The sequence below is a fragment of the Staurois parvus genome, unplaced genomic scaffold (genome assembly GCF_062004578.1).
Source record: "Staurois parvus isolate SC_StPar_1 unplaced genomic scaffold, SC_StPar_1.0 ptg000236l, whole genome shotgun sequence".
Lineage (NCBI taxonomy): Eukaryota > Metazoa > Chordata > Amphibia > Anura > Ranidae > Staurois > Staurois parvus.
Genome location: NW_028318032.1, coordinates 731353 through 751346, shown reverse-complemented (window position 1 = coordinate 751346; position 19994 = coordinate 731353). Strand labels below are relative to the sequence as shown.

At 40.6% G+C, this 19994-nt stretch overlaps 1 protein-coding gene across 1 annotated transcript in view; it reads right to left on the bottom strand.

Annotated features, from left to right (window-relative positions):
* Positions 1-19994, bottom strand: part of SYNPO2L (synaptopodin 2 like) — a 139275-nt gene that overhangs the window by 82585 nt on the left and 36696 nt on the right. Inside the window, exon 2 of the mRNA XM_089680196.1 lies at positions 2636-2787. Within this exon, the coding sequence (XP_089536322.1) occupies positions 2636-2787 (152 nt within the window). The remainder of the gene's footprint in view (positions 1-2635; positions 2788-19994) is intronic.

The window sequence follows — 19994 nt, the reverse complement described above, 5'->3', positions numbered from 1 at the left end:
CGGTGGCAGAGTGGTATTCCTGCAGTGGATCACGTCCTGGAACTTCTGGGTAGGGGGCACAAACGTGTCACACGATTAGACACAGCACAAGTCGGTCAGCGGATGCCAGCCAATGGATGACCGCTGGCACTGTCGGATCAGTGAGGAGAAAGACAGAAAAGAGCTCTGCCTATGTAAACAAGGCAGAGTTCTCTCCTGTCAGCGGAGGTGTGCTGGATTTTGTTTCCCTGCAAAACACATCCCTTAGTGAAAGCACCAGAAAGTACACACAAAAACACTGGTTAAGCACACATTTAACCCTTTGATGGCCCTAGATGTTTAACCCCTTCCCAGCCAGTGTCAATAGTTATTTGTCAGTGCATATTTTTAGCACGATCACTGAATTAGTGTCACTGATTCCCACAAAGTGTCAGTTAGTGTCAAATTGTCTGCCACAATATCGCAGTCCTACTATAAGTCACTGATCTCCGCCAATGCTAGTATTTAAACAAATCCAGTATACTGTATATTCCATAGTTTGTATAATGTTTGTGTAAACCAGGGCTCGATAAATCCCGGGCACCAGGTCACCACAGCGACCAGAAATCGTGTCCTGGTGCCCGGGCTTCCACTGCCAGCACCAGGTGCAGGGACCCCTCGGGCAGCCACCCACTGAGCTCCTCACCTTCTCTCCTCCATTGGCCATTGACCTTGAGTGGGGGAGCAATGATTGGGCAGTCTATCAGTCTCTTCCCTCTCCATTGACTGGAGCTTCCTGCCCTTTTGTGACCCCCCCCCCAATCAGGAGGCAAGCTGGGGATAGCAGCTTCTCTGATTGGCTGGCCAGGAAGATGGTGAAGACAGCGCACAGAGTAACCGAGAGTGAGCCGCGGCTCTGCCTGATGGCTGAGAGTGACCAGCCCAAGGTTGGGCCTAGGAGCTAGCCAAACTCTACTCCCCAGGTGAGAGGAGACACCTCAGGTACCCCACCAACAGGAATAGAGGAGAAGAGAGGAGACAGTGTATGAGGAGGGGGAGCACAGATTAAATTCTCATTTCCAGGAGTCGGAGGTTGGGGAGAGCTGCTTAGCAAACAAGGCCCATTAGCTTTGTCTGGCTAATATACACTATGGAACAACTGTGCATGTCAGTCCATATATACCAGTGAACCAAATCACTCGTCTTCTCCCATTAGATCAGTCATATTCATATTAGCATTCATGTGATCACTGATTGACCAATCAGTGATCACTTGAATCGGGACCACACACAGAGGTCCTGTACAGCAATTTGTGTCTGCCGGACACAACGGAGAACGGGCACAGATATTGGTGCTGCGCTCCCAGGGAGCACGCATAGGCTTTAGAAATGTCCCCCCTCGCATCGGCAGTGCTCCCTTCCGGCCGTTTATCAGCATGCGCCAAATGGGAAGAGGTTAAAAGGGCAGCAAACAACAGTCATAAAGAAATTTCTTAACGAATCGCACAGACCGGAACTGAAGCACTAATACAACTTGACCGGCAAGGTGCAGATATTGCAGCAGGCTCTGGTGGTTTGATGTGGTGAAAGTATAATGATTAGAAGGCCACAAGGAAGGTTAGGCTGGACAATCTTGGCCTTAGCCCATGTAACTTGTGAAACAAAGGATGCTAAACTGAGAAGAAAGTAACTGAAGATAGCAATGTCATTTGCAACTTAGATTATTTGGGTATGGAGCTCTCTCACCAGATCTGAGGCCTCAGTCAAGTAATGGATAGTCATTCTGTAGATGGGGGGGGCCACCAGCTCTCACCGTCCACTTCCTGTCCTCTTGCTCCCGGGCTTCTGTATTTATCTGCCCCCCGCCCATTAGCTAGCTCTTCTGGGAAATGTAGTTTGTTAACTCATTATTAAACAAGGAAGTCCTGCTATCAGCCTACAAGTCCAACAAAGCTTTTCTTCAACAGAGTCTGTCTAACTGGACTGCAGAACACTGCCATCTTGCGCCCATTTAACGTCCTGCAGCCAGTATTTCTGCAGGGTGTTACATCAGTATAATTTTCAGGCAGTTAGTATTGACAGAATGAGTAGTGTGCAATGGCCTGTTTGGGAAAGACTTAGTATTTATTACTAAGTTGCAATCTCTGGTTTTGAATTCCTCCAGACAGTACAAGAAGGTAATTCAGACATTCACTCTTACAAGTTATCAGCATTAAAGCTGAATTCCAGGATAGGAAAATATTGTTTAAATACAAGAGGTGTGTGTATTCTTACTTGAATCTTGATTTACGTTGTGTGTTTATTTCACATCTGTGCTATAATTCCTTGTAAAAATGTGCCTTTATGAAGGAGCTTCCTGTGATAAAGACCAGTCACTGCTACTCCCTCTCCTTGTGCAGGGTGACTGGTCTTGTATCCACACCCTCCTATAGTTTTCTGTAGATAAACTAGTGTGTGGGGCCTGCTGGGTCGCTCCTACAGCTCAGCTCATTCCACAGGTTATGTGCAGCAGAGTGCTGATGCCACTGCTACTTTTACAAGATAATACCTGGGTTTGCAAAAGCATTTACTGCACACAAATAAGAATTATATACTTTGAGTTATTTTAAAGGAAATCTTTAAATGAACGTGTTTGTACCTGGAGTTCACAATTAAGATAAATAAAAAAGATTTTTACCGTTTAACACGGATGTGGAGAGTGCCCCCTGATGAGTCTATTATCTGCATTGCTTCTGCATGAGATAGTCCTGTACAGGCTTTTCCATTGATGGAGATAAGTTCATCGTTTTCTCTTAGTCCGCCTCGGCATGCCTTGCTGCGCTTACGAACCTACAAAATAAATAAAGGAAAATATGATTCTTGATGTCATGTGATCAGTAAGGATTGAACTAAGCTGGCAATTAAACCTCCTTTCTACTGAGAGATAAAACTGTGTGCTGCCAGTCATCTTCAAGAGAAAATCGCTTTCAAGTGTAATTCCTGGCTATACCTAACTAATCTTAAATATTCTCCCTCCCCTCCTAACACATAATCTCACTAACCTATGTAGGAATGATGTATATACTATCATCAGGCCACTTTGGTTTGGTCATGTGATCCGGCTGCCCTGTGTCAGTCAGTTACAGCTGCAGGGGAGAGGAGGGAGCACTGACAGCAGATGGGCCACAGGAGCCTATGCGTGATGTCTCCGCTGTCATACATGATGAGCTGTTGTCACTGCTGGCTAACACAGGGGAGATCACCTGGCCAGACCAGAGCGGCCTGAAAATAGGTAAGCATACAGTATATATCTTTCTTACACAGGTTAGTCATCATAGGCGTTAAGAGGGGGGAGGGAGCATTTTTAAGATTAGTTAGGTATAGCCTGGAATTCCACTTTAAACCTAGTATAATCCATAACTTGTCAAACTTGCCGTACACCATAGCGGCCAATCAGATTTTTGTTTTGTGACGCATAATCAGTGAAAGCTGATTGATTGATTTGGGCTACTGTACTCTGCTTTTGTCTGACTGAAAAAGCTCATATAAGTTTACTTAAAGTGGTTCTATGCATAAAGGTGAAAAACCTTCTGTGCTGCAGCTCCCGTTTTTTTCTTTCCTGAGCCCGATCCGATCCAGCAATGTGCACGAGGGAAGCTGCTCTAGCTACTGTCTCCCTCCTCATAGGGCAGATTGATAGCAGCGAGAGCCATTGGCTCCCGCTGCTGTCAATCAAATGCTGTGACACGACAGAGGAGGGTGGGCCGATCTGCCTGCTCTGTGTCAATGGATACGGACAGGGCGGCACAGGAGTGAGCACACACGGGTGCCCCCATGGAAAGCAGCTTTCTGCAGGGGCACCAGTCAAAGAAGAGGAGCCTGGAGCACTGGCAAGGGACACCCAGAAGAAGAGGATCGGGCTGCTCTGTGCAAAAGCATTGCACAGAGCAGGTAAGTATAGACATGTTTGTTATTTTATTATTATTATATATATTGTTATTTTAATTTTTTTTAAAAATGAGGGTTCAACCACTTCTTGTCCTGCCCATGTACATAAATGGCCGGACGGGAGCAGCGCAGGAGTGGGTTGCCATTAATAAACAGTGCCCGCAATCATAACCTGTGCCGCTCCCTGGGAGCGCGCAGCACCACGGTCCGGTGCCCGCTGCGTCCTCCGGACACAGTGGAACACCGATCGCTGTATGGGACCTCTGTGTGAGGTCCCGATTCATGTGATCACTGGTTGGCCAATCAGTGATCACATGAATAGTACTACGCAAGATGTCACTTCCTGACATCATTGCTTACTACTAGTGAAATCTCTGAATGATCACAGAGGTCGCATGGTACAAGGCTATTCACAACAGTCTTGTACCATGTGACAAGCTGTGACCAATCACAGCTCTCACAGTATTTCTCAATCGCTGCAAGAATGCAGTCAGAGAGAAGGAGAAATTATTGCTTTTACAGCCTTTATGAGTGTAAAAGCAATCTTCATCACCCCCCACAAGCAGTACAGTGTCACTATGGTGACACTGTACTGCTAGGGTGACAGTATGTTAAAATAAACAAAAAACATAAATAGTAATTTAAAAAATAAAATAAAAATGTAAAAAAAAATTTTTGAAAAATTATAATTTTTTGGTTATAAACTAATTAGTTTTTTTTTTACTAAAAAGATAACTGAATAAATTTTGCCCAAGATTTATGAAGAAAGATTATTTATTTGCTAAATTTTATAAGAAAAACACTTTTTTGGACTTTTTAATTTATATAGCAAAACAAATTAAAATCCCAGTGGTGAATAAACACCACCAAAATAAAGTTTTATCTGTCTCAAAAAAATGCTAAAAAATGCATATGGGTACAGTGTTGCATGACCGCGCAATTGTCATTCAAAATGTGATAACACTGAAAGCTGAAAATTGGCCTGGACAGGAAGGGGGTAAAAGTGTTCGGACTTGAAGTGGTTAATAACACTTGAACATTTTATCTTAATATGCATTTTGTGCTGCACATATCATAGTGAATAAGAGTGTAACTCCATCCAATGTTCTTCTATTTTATACAAAATGGAGGGCAAGTGTGATCGTTTATCAGGATATTATTTCTGTCTGTGTTCTCACTGGAAAGATTTTCCCTTTTTCCTGCCCTGCTGGCAATATTGTCACCAGAACAGCAAGTGAAAAAACACACATGTAGTAATAAAAACTGTTGATTTCAGTTGAGAGCTCATGAAATTTGAAAATTACAATTACATTACTTCAAATAAAGTTCAGTATCCTTGTTTTAAAGCAGAATGAAACCCACCTTTTCCCAAAACAGTTATATTCAAGGCATGACTTGAATGATTACAGACACTAGTGTGCTTATATTAGCTCCTAACTGAACTGTCAAGCCATCAAATGGGTGGTGTCATAACTGATCACATGTGTAGCAACATGGCAACTGCAGACCCAACAGAGGCTAGGATGACAGCTTTCTTGGCTGTAAAGGATAGAAGGGTTTAGTTTTGCTTTAAAGCTGTGCAAACTGAGCCAAATGTCATTTATTATGATTCCGTTATTATACATACAGTCTATGGCTTAATTCACAAGGTTAACTCTGGAAAAAACATGTTTAGCTTCATCAGAGTGACAGTTATTATCAGAGTCCAATGAGGATTGAAAATTACAGCCACATAACTAAATTAAACATCAATGTCCTGGTGTGTTAGCCCTCACACACTGGATGGCTGTTTTTGGCGTTTGACATTTTTTTCTACAGCCAATAAACCCCCCCCCCCCCCCCGCATGTTATCCTATGTGTCCATGCACACATAGGCTGTAAGCAACGTTTTTTGGCTGGGACATTTTTTGGCAGAAAAAAAATCCAAAACTAGTGAGTTTCTAGAGGAGTTTTTTAGCTGTAAAAACGCTCTAACGCTGCAAAATGCTGAAAAACATGGTAAAATGCATTTGTGGGCATTTTTTTTACCAAAAAAAAAAATAAAAATAAAAAAACGCTGAAAAACGCTAAAAAAAATGAAAAACTCACATTTTTAACATGACTTTACACAGCTAGCGTTACCAGCATTATTAAAATGTCAAGTGTGCATGAGGGCTTAGATTTGTGAATTGAGTCTTAAATGACCAAAAGCTTGTGGATAGCTGACCATCACCATCATCATATTGTCTCTTGAGAAGAGGAGATTAAGGGGGGATATGATCAACATGTATAAATACATCAGTGATTCATACAGCGAAATCAGTGTAGAGTTATTCACCCTGAGGTCATCACAGAGGACAAGGGGGCACTCTTTACATCTGGAGGAAAAACAATTTATTCTCCAAACATGGAGAGGTTTCTTCGCAGTGAGAGCTGTGAAAATGTGGAATAGACTCCCTCAAGAGTTGGTTCTGGCCAGCTCAGTGGATTGCTTTAAAAAAGGCCTGGATTGTTTCTTAGATACACAGAATATAACTGGATACTAACATTTATAGGTAAAGTTGATCCAGGGAATATCCTATTGCCTCTCAGGGAATCAGGAAGGATTTTTTTCCCCTGCAGGAGCAAATTGGATCATACTTTGCTGGGTTATTTTTCCTTCCTCTGGATCAACTGTGGGTATCGGAATATAACTTTTTTTAAATGGGATGGACTGGATGGACTTTTGTCTTTTTGCAGCCAGACTAACTATGTAACTATCACACTGATATTAGCTTGTTGGACACCCCATTACAAAACGTTGGGCATGTGTGTCCATTTACCCAACAGACCATTTGTGAGGTCAGGTACTAATGTTGGATGGCTGTTAATTGGTGTACCACTTTAACCTAATGGTATTCGGTAGGATTCAGGGCTCTGTACAGGCTACTTGAGTTCCTCTGCACCAAACTCATCAAATTAGACCTTTATGTGTGCAAGAACACAGCCATGCTGGAACAAAAAAGAACCTTTTTAGCCACAAACTTGGAAGCGCACCTTAGTATGCCATAGCCCTTCACTGAAAACACCTGAGCCCAAAAATTTGAGGCGTTTTCCAGATACGTTTTACAAACATTCTTGAGCTGCGTTCTAACCAAATGTCTATACAGATGTGCTTTGTTCCTATAAGGAGTTATTTATTTATTACAAGTATTTATACAGTACTGTCAATTTATGCAGTTCTTTACATACTGTGAATTCACATTAGTCCCTGCTCTCAGGGAGCTTACAATCTAAAATATCTGTAAATCCAATGTAGCCAGATACTTGGCTAAGAATGGACAAGGAGAGAAACACTGGCTGCAATTGCTCTCTAGCTGCTGCCCTGTGGTGCTGAACTGGTTAACAGCTATATCAGTCAGAGGAAGGGGCTGTTGAGCAGGAAGGGTTCAATAGCCTCAGGCAGTGCTGCACTGTGGGAACTGTAGTCCAGAGGAGAGACACTCTACTGTAATCAAGAGCATTTCCCAGAGAGAGATTACCAGGAGGAAGGTAAATAGCTGCAATTTATCAGGCTGTAGAGGACACAGTTTACTTTTGCCGAGAAGGAGCCTGCAGAGTGCACATCACTGTCTAGTGTGCAAAACTGCTGCACATTAGCGGCCTGACCAGAATTCAGAATGCTAAGTCCAGGTGTGCCAACAGCCAGCATCACCCGGGTGCGGAGCAGAGAGTGGACTAATCACTCTTTGTGACCGGATGGTGAGCAGCAATGTCGCTTAGACTGTTGAACTGCCAATGTGGGGATTTACTGTCGGCTACTAGAGAGACTAACTGACCATACAGCTATCTTGTAGCCTTATTACTGCCTGCAGGTTTGAATGGTACTATTCTCATATGTATCAATGGTACAGTTGGGTATCAATGGTACAGTTGGGTATCAGTGGTACAGTTGGGCACCAACTGTAGCCGGCTGATGAGTTAGGATTAAAGAGTGTCCCTTTACAGCTGTTACACATAGACCTTCACCTATGTGTAACCTCTCATTGCACCATATCCTAGCCATTCCACTAGAGTGAACTCTAGACTAGTTATAATATTACTATTCACAAGGCAGTTATTGCTTATATGCTCTGTTTATTGCTGACTTTGCTGATTCATGAGTTAATCCCAGCCTAGTGGTACAGAACTCTGTTTTAAATTACCTTGGTATAGTGATTATACTGTCTGGCGGACTGTGTCTATACCTACTGGCTGTGTGTCCATTTTTGCGCAAAACACCATTTTTTCTAACCTGTACCAATGCACTTTCATTTACCACTAAACGGTCTTGTGTCTATTTCCTGGTACTAATTCACAGCCAAATTAAAAGTATCTATATTTGTATTCTTATAAGTGCTTGCAGTAACTTTTACTCAACCAGGTATGTCAGAGGGGTTGAGGTTGTTCTTGGGGTTGAGGCACAGAATTAAAAACCCATATTACCAAGCCACTCCAGTGAGGGAGGTTTTACACCAATCATTAATATTTTAATAACGGGGCTTTCAATAAATGCCACAAGTTACTGTTTTAATACTCCTAATGCAGGCATGGCCCAGTGTTCTTAAAGGGTTACTAAACCCACAACAGTAAAATCACTCTGTATATGCAGTAAATTATGTTTGTAATACTCATTCTGGAACCTAAGGGTTTAATCCTCCACATTATGTAAAAAAGGATGTTTGATCCTGACTTCTCTGATCCTCCCCTTCTTCCAGTGTCCCCCTCTTATCTCCTGATAATGCATATCGTATGGAGTCACTCTGCACAGGCTCAGTTTCGTGTGTATTGCTAGAGATATTTTTTTTTCTTGGGAGAGTGAATGTGATCAGCATAGGGTCAATCAGCACTGTCCAGACAGGGGTCAGTGGTCCTGCATCTCTTCGGGGAGTGCATATAGACAGGAAGTGTATTTTACTTTATTTTATTTTCTTTATTGACAGTTGTTTATGATACATAATGCTTTAGCAAACTAAATGTTATTTTGTTAAGGTTTACATCAACTTTAATCTGGATTTTTTAAAACGTTGTGACAAGCAACAATAAAATGTACTAATCCTATATAAAAGCGCATTCAATTTATGAGTTATTGTGGATTAAGCCATGCAGGGTTAAGACAGCTCATTCATTTATGAATGGATTGGCAGGTATGCAGTAACACATGAAAAATCAGCTTTTTTCCAATGCAGCACATCGAGGAGCAAACGTGGTTGACATCCGTGTATTATGGTATACTAGAATGCATGTGTGGTTAGTCAAGATGTGTTGGGGTGCCACTCAAAATGCATTGGGTGACAATACAAAACAATTAGTGTGAATGGGCATAATTCTACTGTAATTGGTACAATAAATATAGCCATTAATGGGCAGCAGCAGATCAATAACCATTGAACAGCCTTATACCAGTTATCAGTGATAAACTATTACTACAGCTTTTCCTATGGCAAAAATGTTCTGTTGTGTTAATTGAAATTTACAGTTAAAAATATGTAAAATCATGGAGGGCAAGTATATAGGGTGGCAAAGTAAACGTGCTTCCCTTCTGGCACAGGCAGAAAATCTTTTACCATATCCTGTGTACTTTAAATACTCAATGCGTTTTATCAGAAAAAAAAAAATTAAATTCTGATTGGGTTTTTATAGTGAGCTCAGGCTCAAGTTTAAATGACTCATTTTATAAATTAACTCCTGCATGTATGCATTTGACCTGATAAGCTTGTAATGTATGCACTAAAGGGTATCCCGATTTCCTGTTCCAGAACACTGCTTGGCATACCAAGCACATTGCCAAAGCTTCTAGTCTGGGAATGGAAACTATAATCTGTAAACAAGGTTGATTGATTAACACATATACTTAAAAAATAACAGTGGTAAAAATAAAAGAGTGGTGTGCTTTCAGTTGAAGCAATGTGTTTAAACAGGGTGTCACAAACACATTACTCATGATGGGCAAATCTAGCTGGGTTAGAAAATTAGCAAATTGTCAACGTTAATGCAAACCCTATAGAAGTCAATGGGAGGTGAATCTTGAAAATCAATTTTGTTCAATTTCAAGGCTAATAGGTAAGGAATTGTCAAACAAAGGGCATACCAATGCAAAAACATTTTTAAAAATACTGTTTAATGGTGAGCAGCTCTTTTAAAAAAGCTTAAAGGGCAGTATTAAAAAAGACACAGTGTACAAAAAAGTGGCAACCATCCCAACCGCAAGGTACACATGGAAAGGCAACGCACATCACAAAGGATTTTCCAGCACACTTACCAGCCAGCCTGCAAAATACCAAACTGGCCCTGTCTAACAGTTTACATTAAAAGCAGAGGGCTTTGTTTGCACACATTTGCAAATACAGTGCCTTGAAAAAGTATTCATACCCCTTGAAATTTTCCACAATTTGTCATGTTACAACCAAACATTTTTAAAACCATTTATCATTTTCCTTCCACTGCAAAATTATGTGTCACTTTGTGTTGATCTATCACATAAAATCCCAATAAATAAATTTTTACATTAATTTTTTTTGGTTGTAAAGTCCATAGCAATGTGCACATGGAAGGGCAATGCACATCACAAACAATCAAAGGATTTCCCAGCACACTTACCAGCCAGCCTGCATAACAACCAAATTGGCCCTGCCAAACAGTTTACTTTAAAAAATACAGTGCCTTTAAAAAATATGCTTCTGGGTTGCCTCAACTGTACACTTGAAGTGGTACACCTTTACAATTTACTAAAGCAAAACATTTACAAAGAAATAAAAAATGCCATTTAAGATGCTGCAAAATTACACTTCCAGCCACTTTGTTCTGTTTATAAACAAAGAGGCTGGGTCCTGCCTTCAGCCCTCTTTACCAGACCCTTATCCTTGATGAAATCCCCTCCTTAATAAGGATCTTCTACGGATTTTATGGGGGAACACCATGCTTGTGCAAGAAAAAGCGGGGGTGTAGGATCCCCCTACAAATCCAGATCAGATCCTTATCCTTAAAGAGGATTTTGTATAGATTTTAAGGGGGTACCCTGTGCAAAGTAAAGCACAATTCAACCCCCTAAAATCCATACCAGACCTTTATCTGGGCATGAAGCCTGGCTGACCAGGAAAGAAAGGGTAATGGGCATGCAGCCATACAACTATACATAACCCCAACCAGCATAGCATCTCATCCCTGGAATGGTAGAAGATAGGAGTTCACAGGGGAGGGACGGATGTTTATTGGAACCTGAAAGCCCACTTTAAAAAAAAGTAGCCCCCCCAGATGTAGTACCCCTGGCTAATCACCTATGAAAATAGTTAATAAATACAGAACACATGCCCCTTTATTTACATTCAGTGACTGTCTGAGAAAATGTAATTTGCAGCTAGAGTGTGATGGGAGTGGATCGTCTCATCAATTAGGGTGTTTTGTTATGGCAGCTGGGTTGGCAACGTTCACCATCATTGATGCGAATCTACAGTATATCGCTTGATGGTTGCAATTGACAGTTGATTTACACCATAGAATATTTTTTTTTTTGCATAACCACTTCCAGACCGGACACTTTTACCCCCTTCCTGACCAGGGCAATTTTCAGCTTTTAGCGCTATCACACTTTGAATGACAATTGTGCGGTCATGCAACACTGTACCCAAATGAATTTTTTACCATTTTTTTGAGACAGATAAAGCTTTATTTTGGTGGTATTTATTCACCACTGGGATTTGTATTTTTTTTGCTATGTAAATGAAATGTCCAAAAATTTTGAAAAAAAGTGTTTTTTTTATAAAATTTTGCAAATAAATAATATCTCATCATAAATCTTAGCCAAAATTTATTTCGTTATCTTTTTAGTAAAAAAAAAAAATCCAAATTAGTTTATAAGCAAAAATTATAATTTTTAAACATTTTTTTTACATTTTTATTTTATTTTTTTATATTATTATTTTTTATTTATTTTTTTTTTTTTTACATACTGTCACCCTAGCAGTACAGTGTCACCATGGTGACACTGTACTACTTGTGGGGGGTGATGGAGATTTTTTTTTTTTTTTTACACTGATTGCTTTTACACCCATATAGGATGCAAAAGCAATCATTTCTCTTTCTCTCTGTGTGCATTCTTGCACTCATTGAGAAGTACTGAGTGAGCTGTGATTGGTCACAGCTTGTCACATGGTACAAGGCTTTTGTGAATAGCCTTGTACCATGTGACCTCTGTGATCATTCACAGATTTCACACGTAGTAAGCAATGATGTCAGAAGTGACATCTTGCTTACTACTTTGCATGTGATCACTGATTGGCCAATCAGTGATCACATGATCGGGACCTCGTACAGAGGTCCTGTCCGACGATCGGTGTTTCACTGTGTCCGGAGGAGCGCGCACAAGCAGGTTGCGGGGAGGCTGTTTATAGACGGCCACCCGACCCTGCAGTGCCACCGTCCGGCCGTTTATATACAACGGCCGGACGGGAGGTGGTTAATAAAGGACTTTCTCCCTTTTTTTGTGAATGAATAATGTACCTCTTACTCATTCAGGTGTGTGTGTGGGGAGGGGGAGGATAGTAAAACCTATGAATGACCTTAAGGTCATGCCACAGCATTTAAATCGGGTTGAGGTCAGGACTCTGACTGGGCCACTCCAGAAGGCGTATTCTGTGCTGTTGCAGCCTTTGTTTTGTTGAATTACTTATATGCTTTGGGTCATTGTCCTGTTGCATCACCCATCCTCTGCGGAGCTTCAGTTGGCAGACAGATGGTTGTACGTTTTCCTGCAAAATGTCTTGATAAACTCTGGAATTCATTTTCCCATCAATGTCAACAATCCATCCAGGCCCTGAGGCAGCAAAGCAGCCCCAAACCATGATGCTCCCTCCGCCATGTTTTACAGTGGGGATGAGGTTTTCATCCAGGTGCTCTTTTGCAAACTTCAAACGTGCTGCAATCTTCTTTTTGGACAGCAATGGCTTCCTCCGTGGTGTCCTCCCATGTACTCCATTCTTGTTTAATGTTTTCCTTATTGTAGATGTGTCAACAAAAATGTTAGCATGTGCCAGAGATTTCTGTAGGTCTTTAGCTGACACTCTTGGATTCTTCTTTACCTCATGCAGCATTCTGCGCTGTGCTCTTGCAGTCATTTTTACAGGACGACCACGCCTAGGGAGAGTAGCAACAGTGCTAAACTTTCTCCATTTGTAGACAGTCTGTCTTACCGTGGACACATGAACATCAAGGCTTTTGGAGATACTTTTGTAACCCTTTCCAGCTTCATGCAAGTCAACAATTCTTGATCGTAGGTCTTCTGAGAGCTCTTTTCTGCCAGGCATGGTTCACATCAGACAGTGCTTCTTGAAACCAGTAAACCCAAAACAGGTGTGTGTTTTTTAAGGGCAGGACAGCTGTCAGCAACACATCCAATATCGTCACACTGATTGGAGTCAAGGTTGGCTCACTCCTGGCTCCAATTAGCTCTGGGAGAAGTCATTAAGCTAGGGCCTCACATAATTTTTCCTCCCTGCACTGTGAATGTTTACATGTTATGTGCAATTAAACCATGGCAACATCTAATGTTTGTGTAGTATTATGTTCAGCAGACTGTGTTCTTCAATTGTTGTGACTTAGATGACGTTCAGAGCACATTTTATGCCCAATTCATGCAAAACTCCATGTAATCCCAAGGGGTTCACATAATTTTTCTTGCAACTGTAGATGTAAGACTTCAATGGATGTTTCAACTGAAGTATCAGTTTTGGGTGCACTTAGCCCTTAATGCATAGGGCTGTGTTTTATAGCCAAGGACTATAAATATGTAAACCTATACAATATCTCTGGGATCATGTGCTGCTAAGAAATGCAATGGAGCAAATGTGTTTTATGGGCCAATACTCAGAATACATAGGAATTCCTTTTGTAAAGTAAAAAGATTGACCAGTAAGCAAGGGCACAGATGATGACAGTCATATACCGCTCAGTTCTGCTCAGCTATGTAGAGAGCTGTGAATAGAACTCATTCTGGGCACACAGTGGAGGCTATAAATACAACACCGGCTCTCCAGCTGTCTGGACATTCCTAAAAAGAGATTTAAAAAAGATTCTGGGGATCAGACTAAATTACATGACAGGTTTTCAATTTGGGAAACAGAAACCTTTATCATTGTGCAGTGGAAACCAACTGCATACATGGCAATAACAGAAAAGGTAAGGAAGCACTCCTCTAAACCCAGACATAGGTTTAAATTGTATTTGATTCATGGTGAATTAAAATGCACAGTGGTTGTATATATATATATATATATATATATATATATATATATATAAATATATATATATAATTATTATTATTATTATTATTTCTTTATTTATTTTTTTTGTCTGCTACAATTTAAACAATTAAAGATTACAAGGTATAGCACAGCTTTTGAATTTCACTACAGTTGGGTGCTTAGTCATAGAAATTACTCAGATAAAGTTTAGCTCATAATTGCATCAGCCCTTGAGATGGTGATCCACTCTGATATGCTGCAAGCTGTTTGTAAGCCAAGACCATGTTCCACTAATGTCAAAGGTTTAGACTTTTATTTCACAAGTCCTCCTGCTGTAATAACATGCACACTGCTGCCACCTTTGGGTCAAATGGTAAAGTACAAAGCAGTTTATCTGTCATGATTTGAAGGGTGCCATAACTTGCTGTAACCTACAAATGCCATTTAGAAAACAGCCTTTAAAGCAAACTTTTCAAAGGGGATAAAGTAACAAGGGGTAGCCCAAATGTGGGCACCTAGAGAAGCCTGAGAATCAGAAGCTCTTAAAACTCAAAATTCACCATAATGTATGCAATTTCTGGGCCTACACGTTTTTTTTGCCACTCGTCCGCTGTCAGAATACACTGATAAGCACTGCAGCTGATTGGCTACAAGTCACTGATCGCTGAAAGTTTTCCAGCAGGATTGTTTGACAGAAGTCGATCTAACGATCGGCTTCTGTAGAACAGGAAGGGGGGGGCATACACAGATCAAAATCCGGCCAGTCCCTGCTGCATTGGCCAAATTTTGATCTGTGTGAAACCCTGCTTAACAAAGAAGTTCAGATTATGGGAGAAGGGCAACTCAGACTCTGTTATCCACCGAATGACCAGACAGAGAGTAATTGTAACTTATAGTTAAGTAAACAGGTGGCGTGTTAGAATCAGTAATGAAAAACAGGTTCATCATAGAAAACTGCAGAATATTAGGAAGCAGATTATTAAGGCTGCACAAACATGGACTCTTTACAGCAATGTCTCTGTGGCTTAATCAGGGTAACATATGGCTTCATATCATGATGTCTGCAACACTCTATAACAACAGACAGTCTAGCTGAGAATCAGTACTTCAGTAAAACAGCTCAGAACACAAACAACTCAGTTGGTTTCTAACAGCTTAGAATCTCTTGCATCAGGGGGGGAGGAGCCTGAACATGGCGGCACAGGAGAGTGTGGAGTAAGCACTTTCCGTTAGCCTTCCCCACCTATCCTCCCTAAAGTGTCTTGGATGATTCTAAATAGCTGTGCTGGAGTGCGGCAAGAGACTAACCTGTGTGGAAGGGGTGTCCCGGCGGTGGTTTGACCGGAGTGAGGAAACGAGGCTCCCGTCCCCCTGAGACTTGACAGCGGTAAAGGCGGAGGAAGCGTAGGGATGCCATGCGACGAAGAGAGGTGGCGTGACCACGTGGGTTGCCGTGAAGGAGTGCTGGGAGAAGGAGAAGCCGGCCGGGGTCCTAGGGAGCCAGTGAAACGCCAGCTTTCATCACTAATCTGTTCCCAGGGGACTCGGGGGTAAAAAAAAAGGGGCCCAAAGGAATCCCCCTAAAGAGAGGATACAGCCACAGGAGACCAGACAACAAAGGATTGCAAATGTGGAAGCCGCTCCATAGAGGAGGGTGAGTGATAGCTACTGGTCTTCTTATGTGCTGGTATTTCTGACTGTGTTATAATTTATTGAATGAGATACCCAGTTTAAAAAGGAAGAAGGGGATTCTTAGAGAGGGTCTGAAGGTGTGGAAGAAAGAAGGTTGTTGCATGGCCCTAGAAAAAGAAAGGAAAGTGAAAAAAAAGTCCCATAAGTGACATGAAAGGCAAAAACATTAAAGGGTGTGGGCCCAAGAATTCCCAAACTGGTACGATTAAGAAGTACACGACACAGGGGAATTTGACTCCAGAAAGAGCTCAGGGAGTAAGTGAAAAGAGTGAACTGGAAATAAGTATGGATAATAGCTCGAGATCGTCCCTGGGATCGGTTAATAATAGTCAACAAATAATGGAAGGAATGGAGCTGAGAGAAACTGAAAAAGAACTGCAAATACCAAATAAAAAGGAAATGGCAGAGATGTTTAAAAACTTGGAAAAATCAATAAAGCAAGAGATGGGGATAAATCAGAAAGAAATGGGGCAGTTGTTAAATAGAGTGGAAGAAACGGAGGAAAAAGTTAAAAATCATGCCCAAATCATTCCAAAATTAGAGAAATGGATAATAGATATCAGGTGAGAACAAAAAAGACTGCTTTATATGATGGAGGATCAAGAGAATAGGGAAAGGAGAAATAACCTTAGAATTAGAAGAGTCCCAGAGCTGTTATAGGGCGAAGATTTAAAAGAGACAACATGTAAAATTTTGAACTCCATAATGGACAGATCTGTGGCGGAGACGTTTAAATTGGATGGAGTGTATAGGATAGGGAAGTTTCAACAAGAAAAAGGCTCAGAAAAATCAAGAGATATAATTGTTCAATTCCATAATTATGGAGACAAAGAGGGGATATGGAAGAAGATTAAAGGAAGAACAAATATTAAGTATGGAGGAAAAAATATTCAAAGTTTCACAGATTTAGCAGCCGGGACATTGAGAAGAAAGAGATCATTGAAACCCCTACTAGAATTGTTGAAAAAGCATAATGTGCAATATAGATGGGGTCGCTCAGCTTGTTTAATTGGATGGAGGGATGGAGTCACAGCATTTCTAAGATATCCTGAAGATATGAAAGACTTCTGTGATAAATTTGAACTGCAGCGAATAGAGATACCGGGATGGGAAGAGGAGGAGGGAGAGTCATGCGCTTTGGGAAAGGAGGAGTGGCAGCTAGTTAGAAGGGAAAAATGAGAATTTATAGATAGAGAGACACTGGGGAGGAGGGGGATTTTGATGGATTTTAAAAGGGGCTGTCTGATAGTGGCTGGAGACGTTAATGTTTGTATGGACCCGCGGATGGATACTACTTCTTCTGTGAGGAAGGAGGAAAACGGGTCCCTGAGATCATTAAAGAAATGGATGCATGAATGCCAATTGGTGGATATATGGAGAATTGGGCATATGAAAGATAGAGATTATACTTTTTTCTCACACGTACATGAGACTTATTCTAGATTGGATTATATACTGGTAGAACATCGATTTATAGAGTCTGTGGTGGAAGTAAAAATTGAAGTAAGTTCTTTATCAGATCATGCCCCGGTTGCAATGAAGTCAAGATGGGGCAGAGAGGAGAGAGGAGGCTTAGTTTGGAGGATGAATGAGGCACTCCTTCTGGATCAAGAGATCGATTGCAAGATCGAGATGGAAATTAAACGATTTTTTGAGGAGAACGATACAGAGGACGTGTCGGTTGCTACGGTGTGGGAGGCCCATTAGGCCTACATTAGAGGACTACTTATTGCAATAGGGGCAAAAAAGAAAAAAGAAAGGAGGGAAAAGATCAACAGACTTCTAAGTGAAATATTCAATCTTGAACAGGCTCATAAAAGGAAAATATCTAAGGAGATAATGCAGAAAATAATACAAAAGAAAGAAGAATTAGAGAATGTGATGGAAGTGGAAAAAAGAAGAGTCTTTAATAAAGTAATAAGTGAAAGGTATAGATGGGGAGATAGGCCGGGAAAGTATTTAATGAGAGCCCTAAGGAAAAAGAAAAATAGGAATTATATAGAAAAAATAAGAAACCCCAAGGGTGAAAATAGCAAATAGAGAAAAAAGAAGAACACACTTAAAAAATGCAGGTCTATTAAAATTGAGTGAAGTACAATTGAACTCCTTAGAATCAGAAATTACGTTAGAGGAAATAAAAACAGCATTAAAAAGTACCACGACGGGGAAAAGCCCGGGACCAGATGGATATACTGTAAAATATTATAAAAAATCAAACAGTTGCTAATACCCAAATTGAAGATATACATGAATGCTCTGGCAGGTAAGTTGGAAATGAGGGGAGAATCTCTACAGGCTAATATAGTACTAATTCATAAGGAAGATAAGGATCCCTCTCAGTGTGCAAGTTAAAGATCAATTGCACTGTTGAATGTAGATACTAAACTGTACGCAAAGGTTTTGGCAAATAGGCTGAAGGATTTGATGCCAGACTGGATACATGGGGGTTTATTTACTAAAGCTGGAGAGTCCAAAATCAGACTCCCTTCTGCATAGAAACCAATCAGCTTCTAACCTCAGCTTGTTCAATGAAGCTTTGGCAATGAAACCTGGAAGCTGATTGGTTTCTATGCAGAAGTGAGTCTGATTTTGCACTCTCCAGCTTTAGTAAATAAACCCCATGGGGACCAGGTGGGCTTTGTCCCGTGGAGAGAGGGTAGAGACCACGGGATGAGATGATTGTTGCTCATTCAGGAAGGTAAAAAAGGGAAAACCCTGGTAGTGTTAATGTCAATTGACGCCGAGAAAGCATTTGATAGAGTGAACTGGGGATTTATGATGGACACCTTGGAAGCGCAAGGGTTGGGAGATAGAATAAGAAAGTGGATTGGAACGTTATATAGCTGACCTTCAGCAGCTATCACGGTTAACGGAGGAAGATCGGAGCTTTTCGAGATGTCAAATGGAACAAGACAGGGATGCCCACTGTCCCCATTATTGTATGTGCTGGCGTTGGAACCATTATTATCTACAATAAGGAAGAACATAGATATAATGGGAATATGGGTATGAGATAGAGAACATAAGGTGGCGGCCTATGTGGATGACTTGTTGTTCTATGTTGGAAATCCTAGGATATCACTTCCAAATCTAATGAGGACACTGAAGGAATATGGGGAATTATCAAATTTAAAAATTAACCCGACAAAAACCGAAATCTTAAATATAAACCTTAAAAACAGTGAAAAAGAAAAAATGCAAGAGGATTTCCCCTTTGTTTGGAGAGAAAAAGAATTAAAGTACTTAGGGGTAAAAATGTCCGCCTCAATTAAAAACATGTATAAATCTAATTATATTTCATTATTAAATTAGATTAAAGAAGAATTAAAGAGATTGGAAAGTGGAAATTTGTCTTGGATAGGTTGCATAAATCTGATAAAAATGGTAATTGTGCCTAAAGTTTTATATAAATTTCAAATGATCCCAATCAAACGTCCAGAGGCATATTTTAAAGAACTCAAAAAAATGATAACGAGATATATATGGAGGAACAAAAAACCTAGAATATGTTATGAAATGCTGACTAGAAATAAAGAGAGAGGTGGTTTAGGTTTACCAGATTTTAAGAGATACTATAAAGCTGTAATAATTGCGAGAATTTTTGACTGGACTCATAATCCAGGGAAAAGTTGGGTCAAAATCGAAAATACACTGAGTGGAACAAATTTAAGTAGGATTGTATGGGTGCCAGCAAAATATAGGGGATTAGATGTTAACACAAGTTTGTACACTGTAATCGTTTTAAGAGTATGGGAAATATTACATAGACAAAAGGGTTGGGTTTTTGATTCACAGTTCATGTCACTGAGGAATACAGAATATTTTGCCCCGGGGAGAGAAGACATCACAGGGAAAAGGATTATAAAGCAGGATGCGCAATTGAGAGACATAATGGTGGGGGAGGAATTGAGATCATATAAGGAGTTGGTAAAGAAAAAAGGAGAAGTTTTCAATAGAATGGATGAGATACGATATCACCAATTGAAGCATTTTGTCGGGAGTCTCCCGAAGCCTTTGAGAACTAGAAAGGATTGGAACCCATTTGAAAGGTTGTTGGAAGCACGGGGTGATGGGAAACATGGAGTCGCTAAAATATATAAGATTTTCACTGAGTTAGACACGAGCACAAAACCAATATATATAGAGAAATGGGAAAGAGATTTGGGAAAGGAAATGGATGAG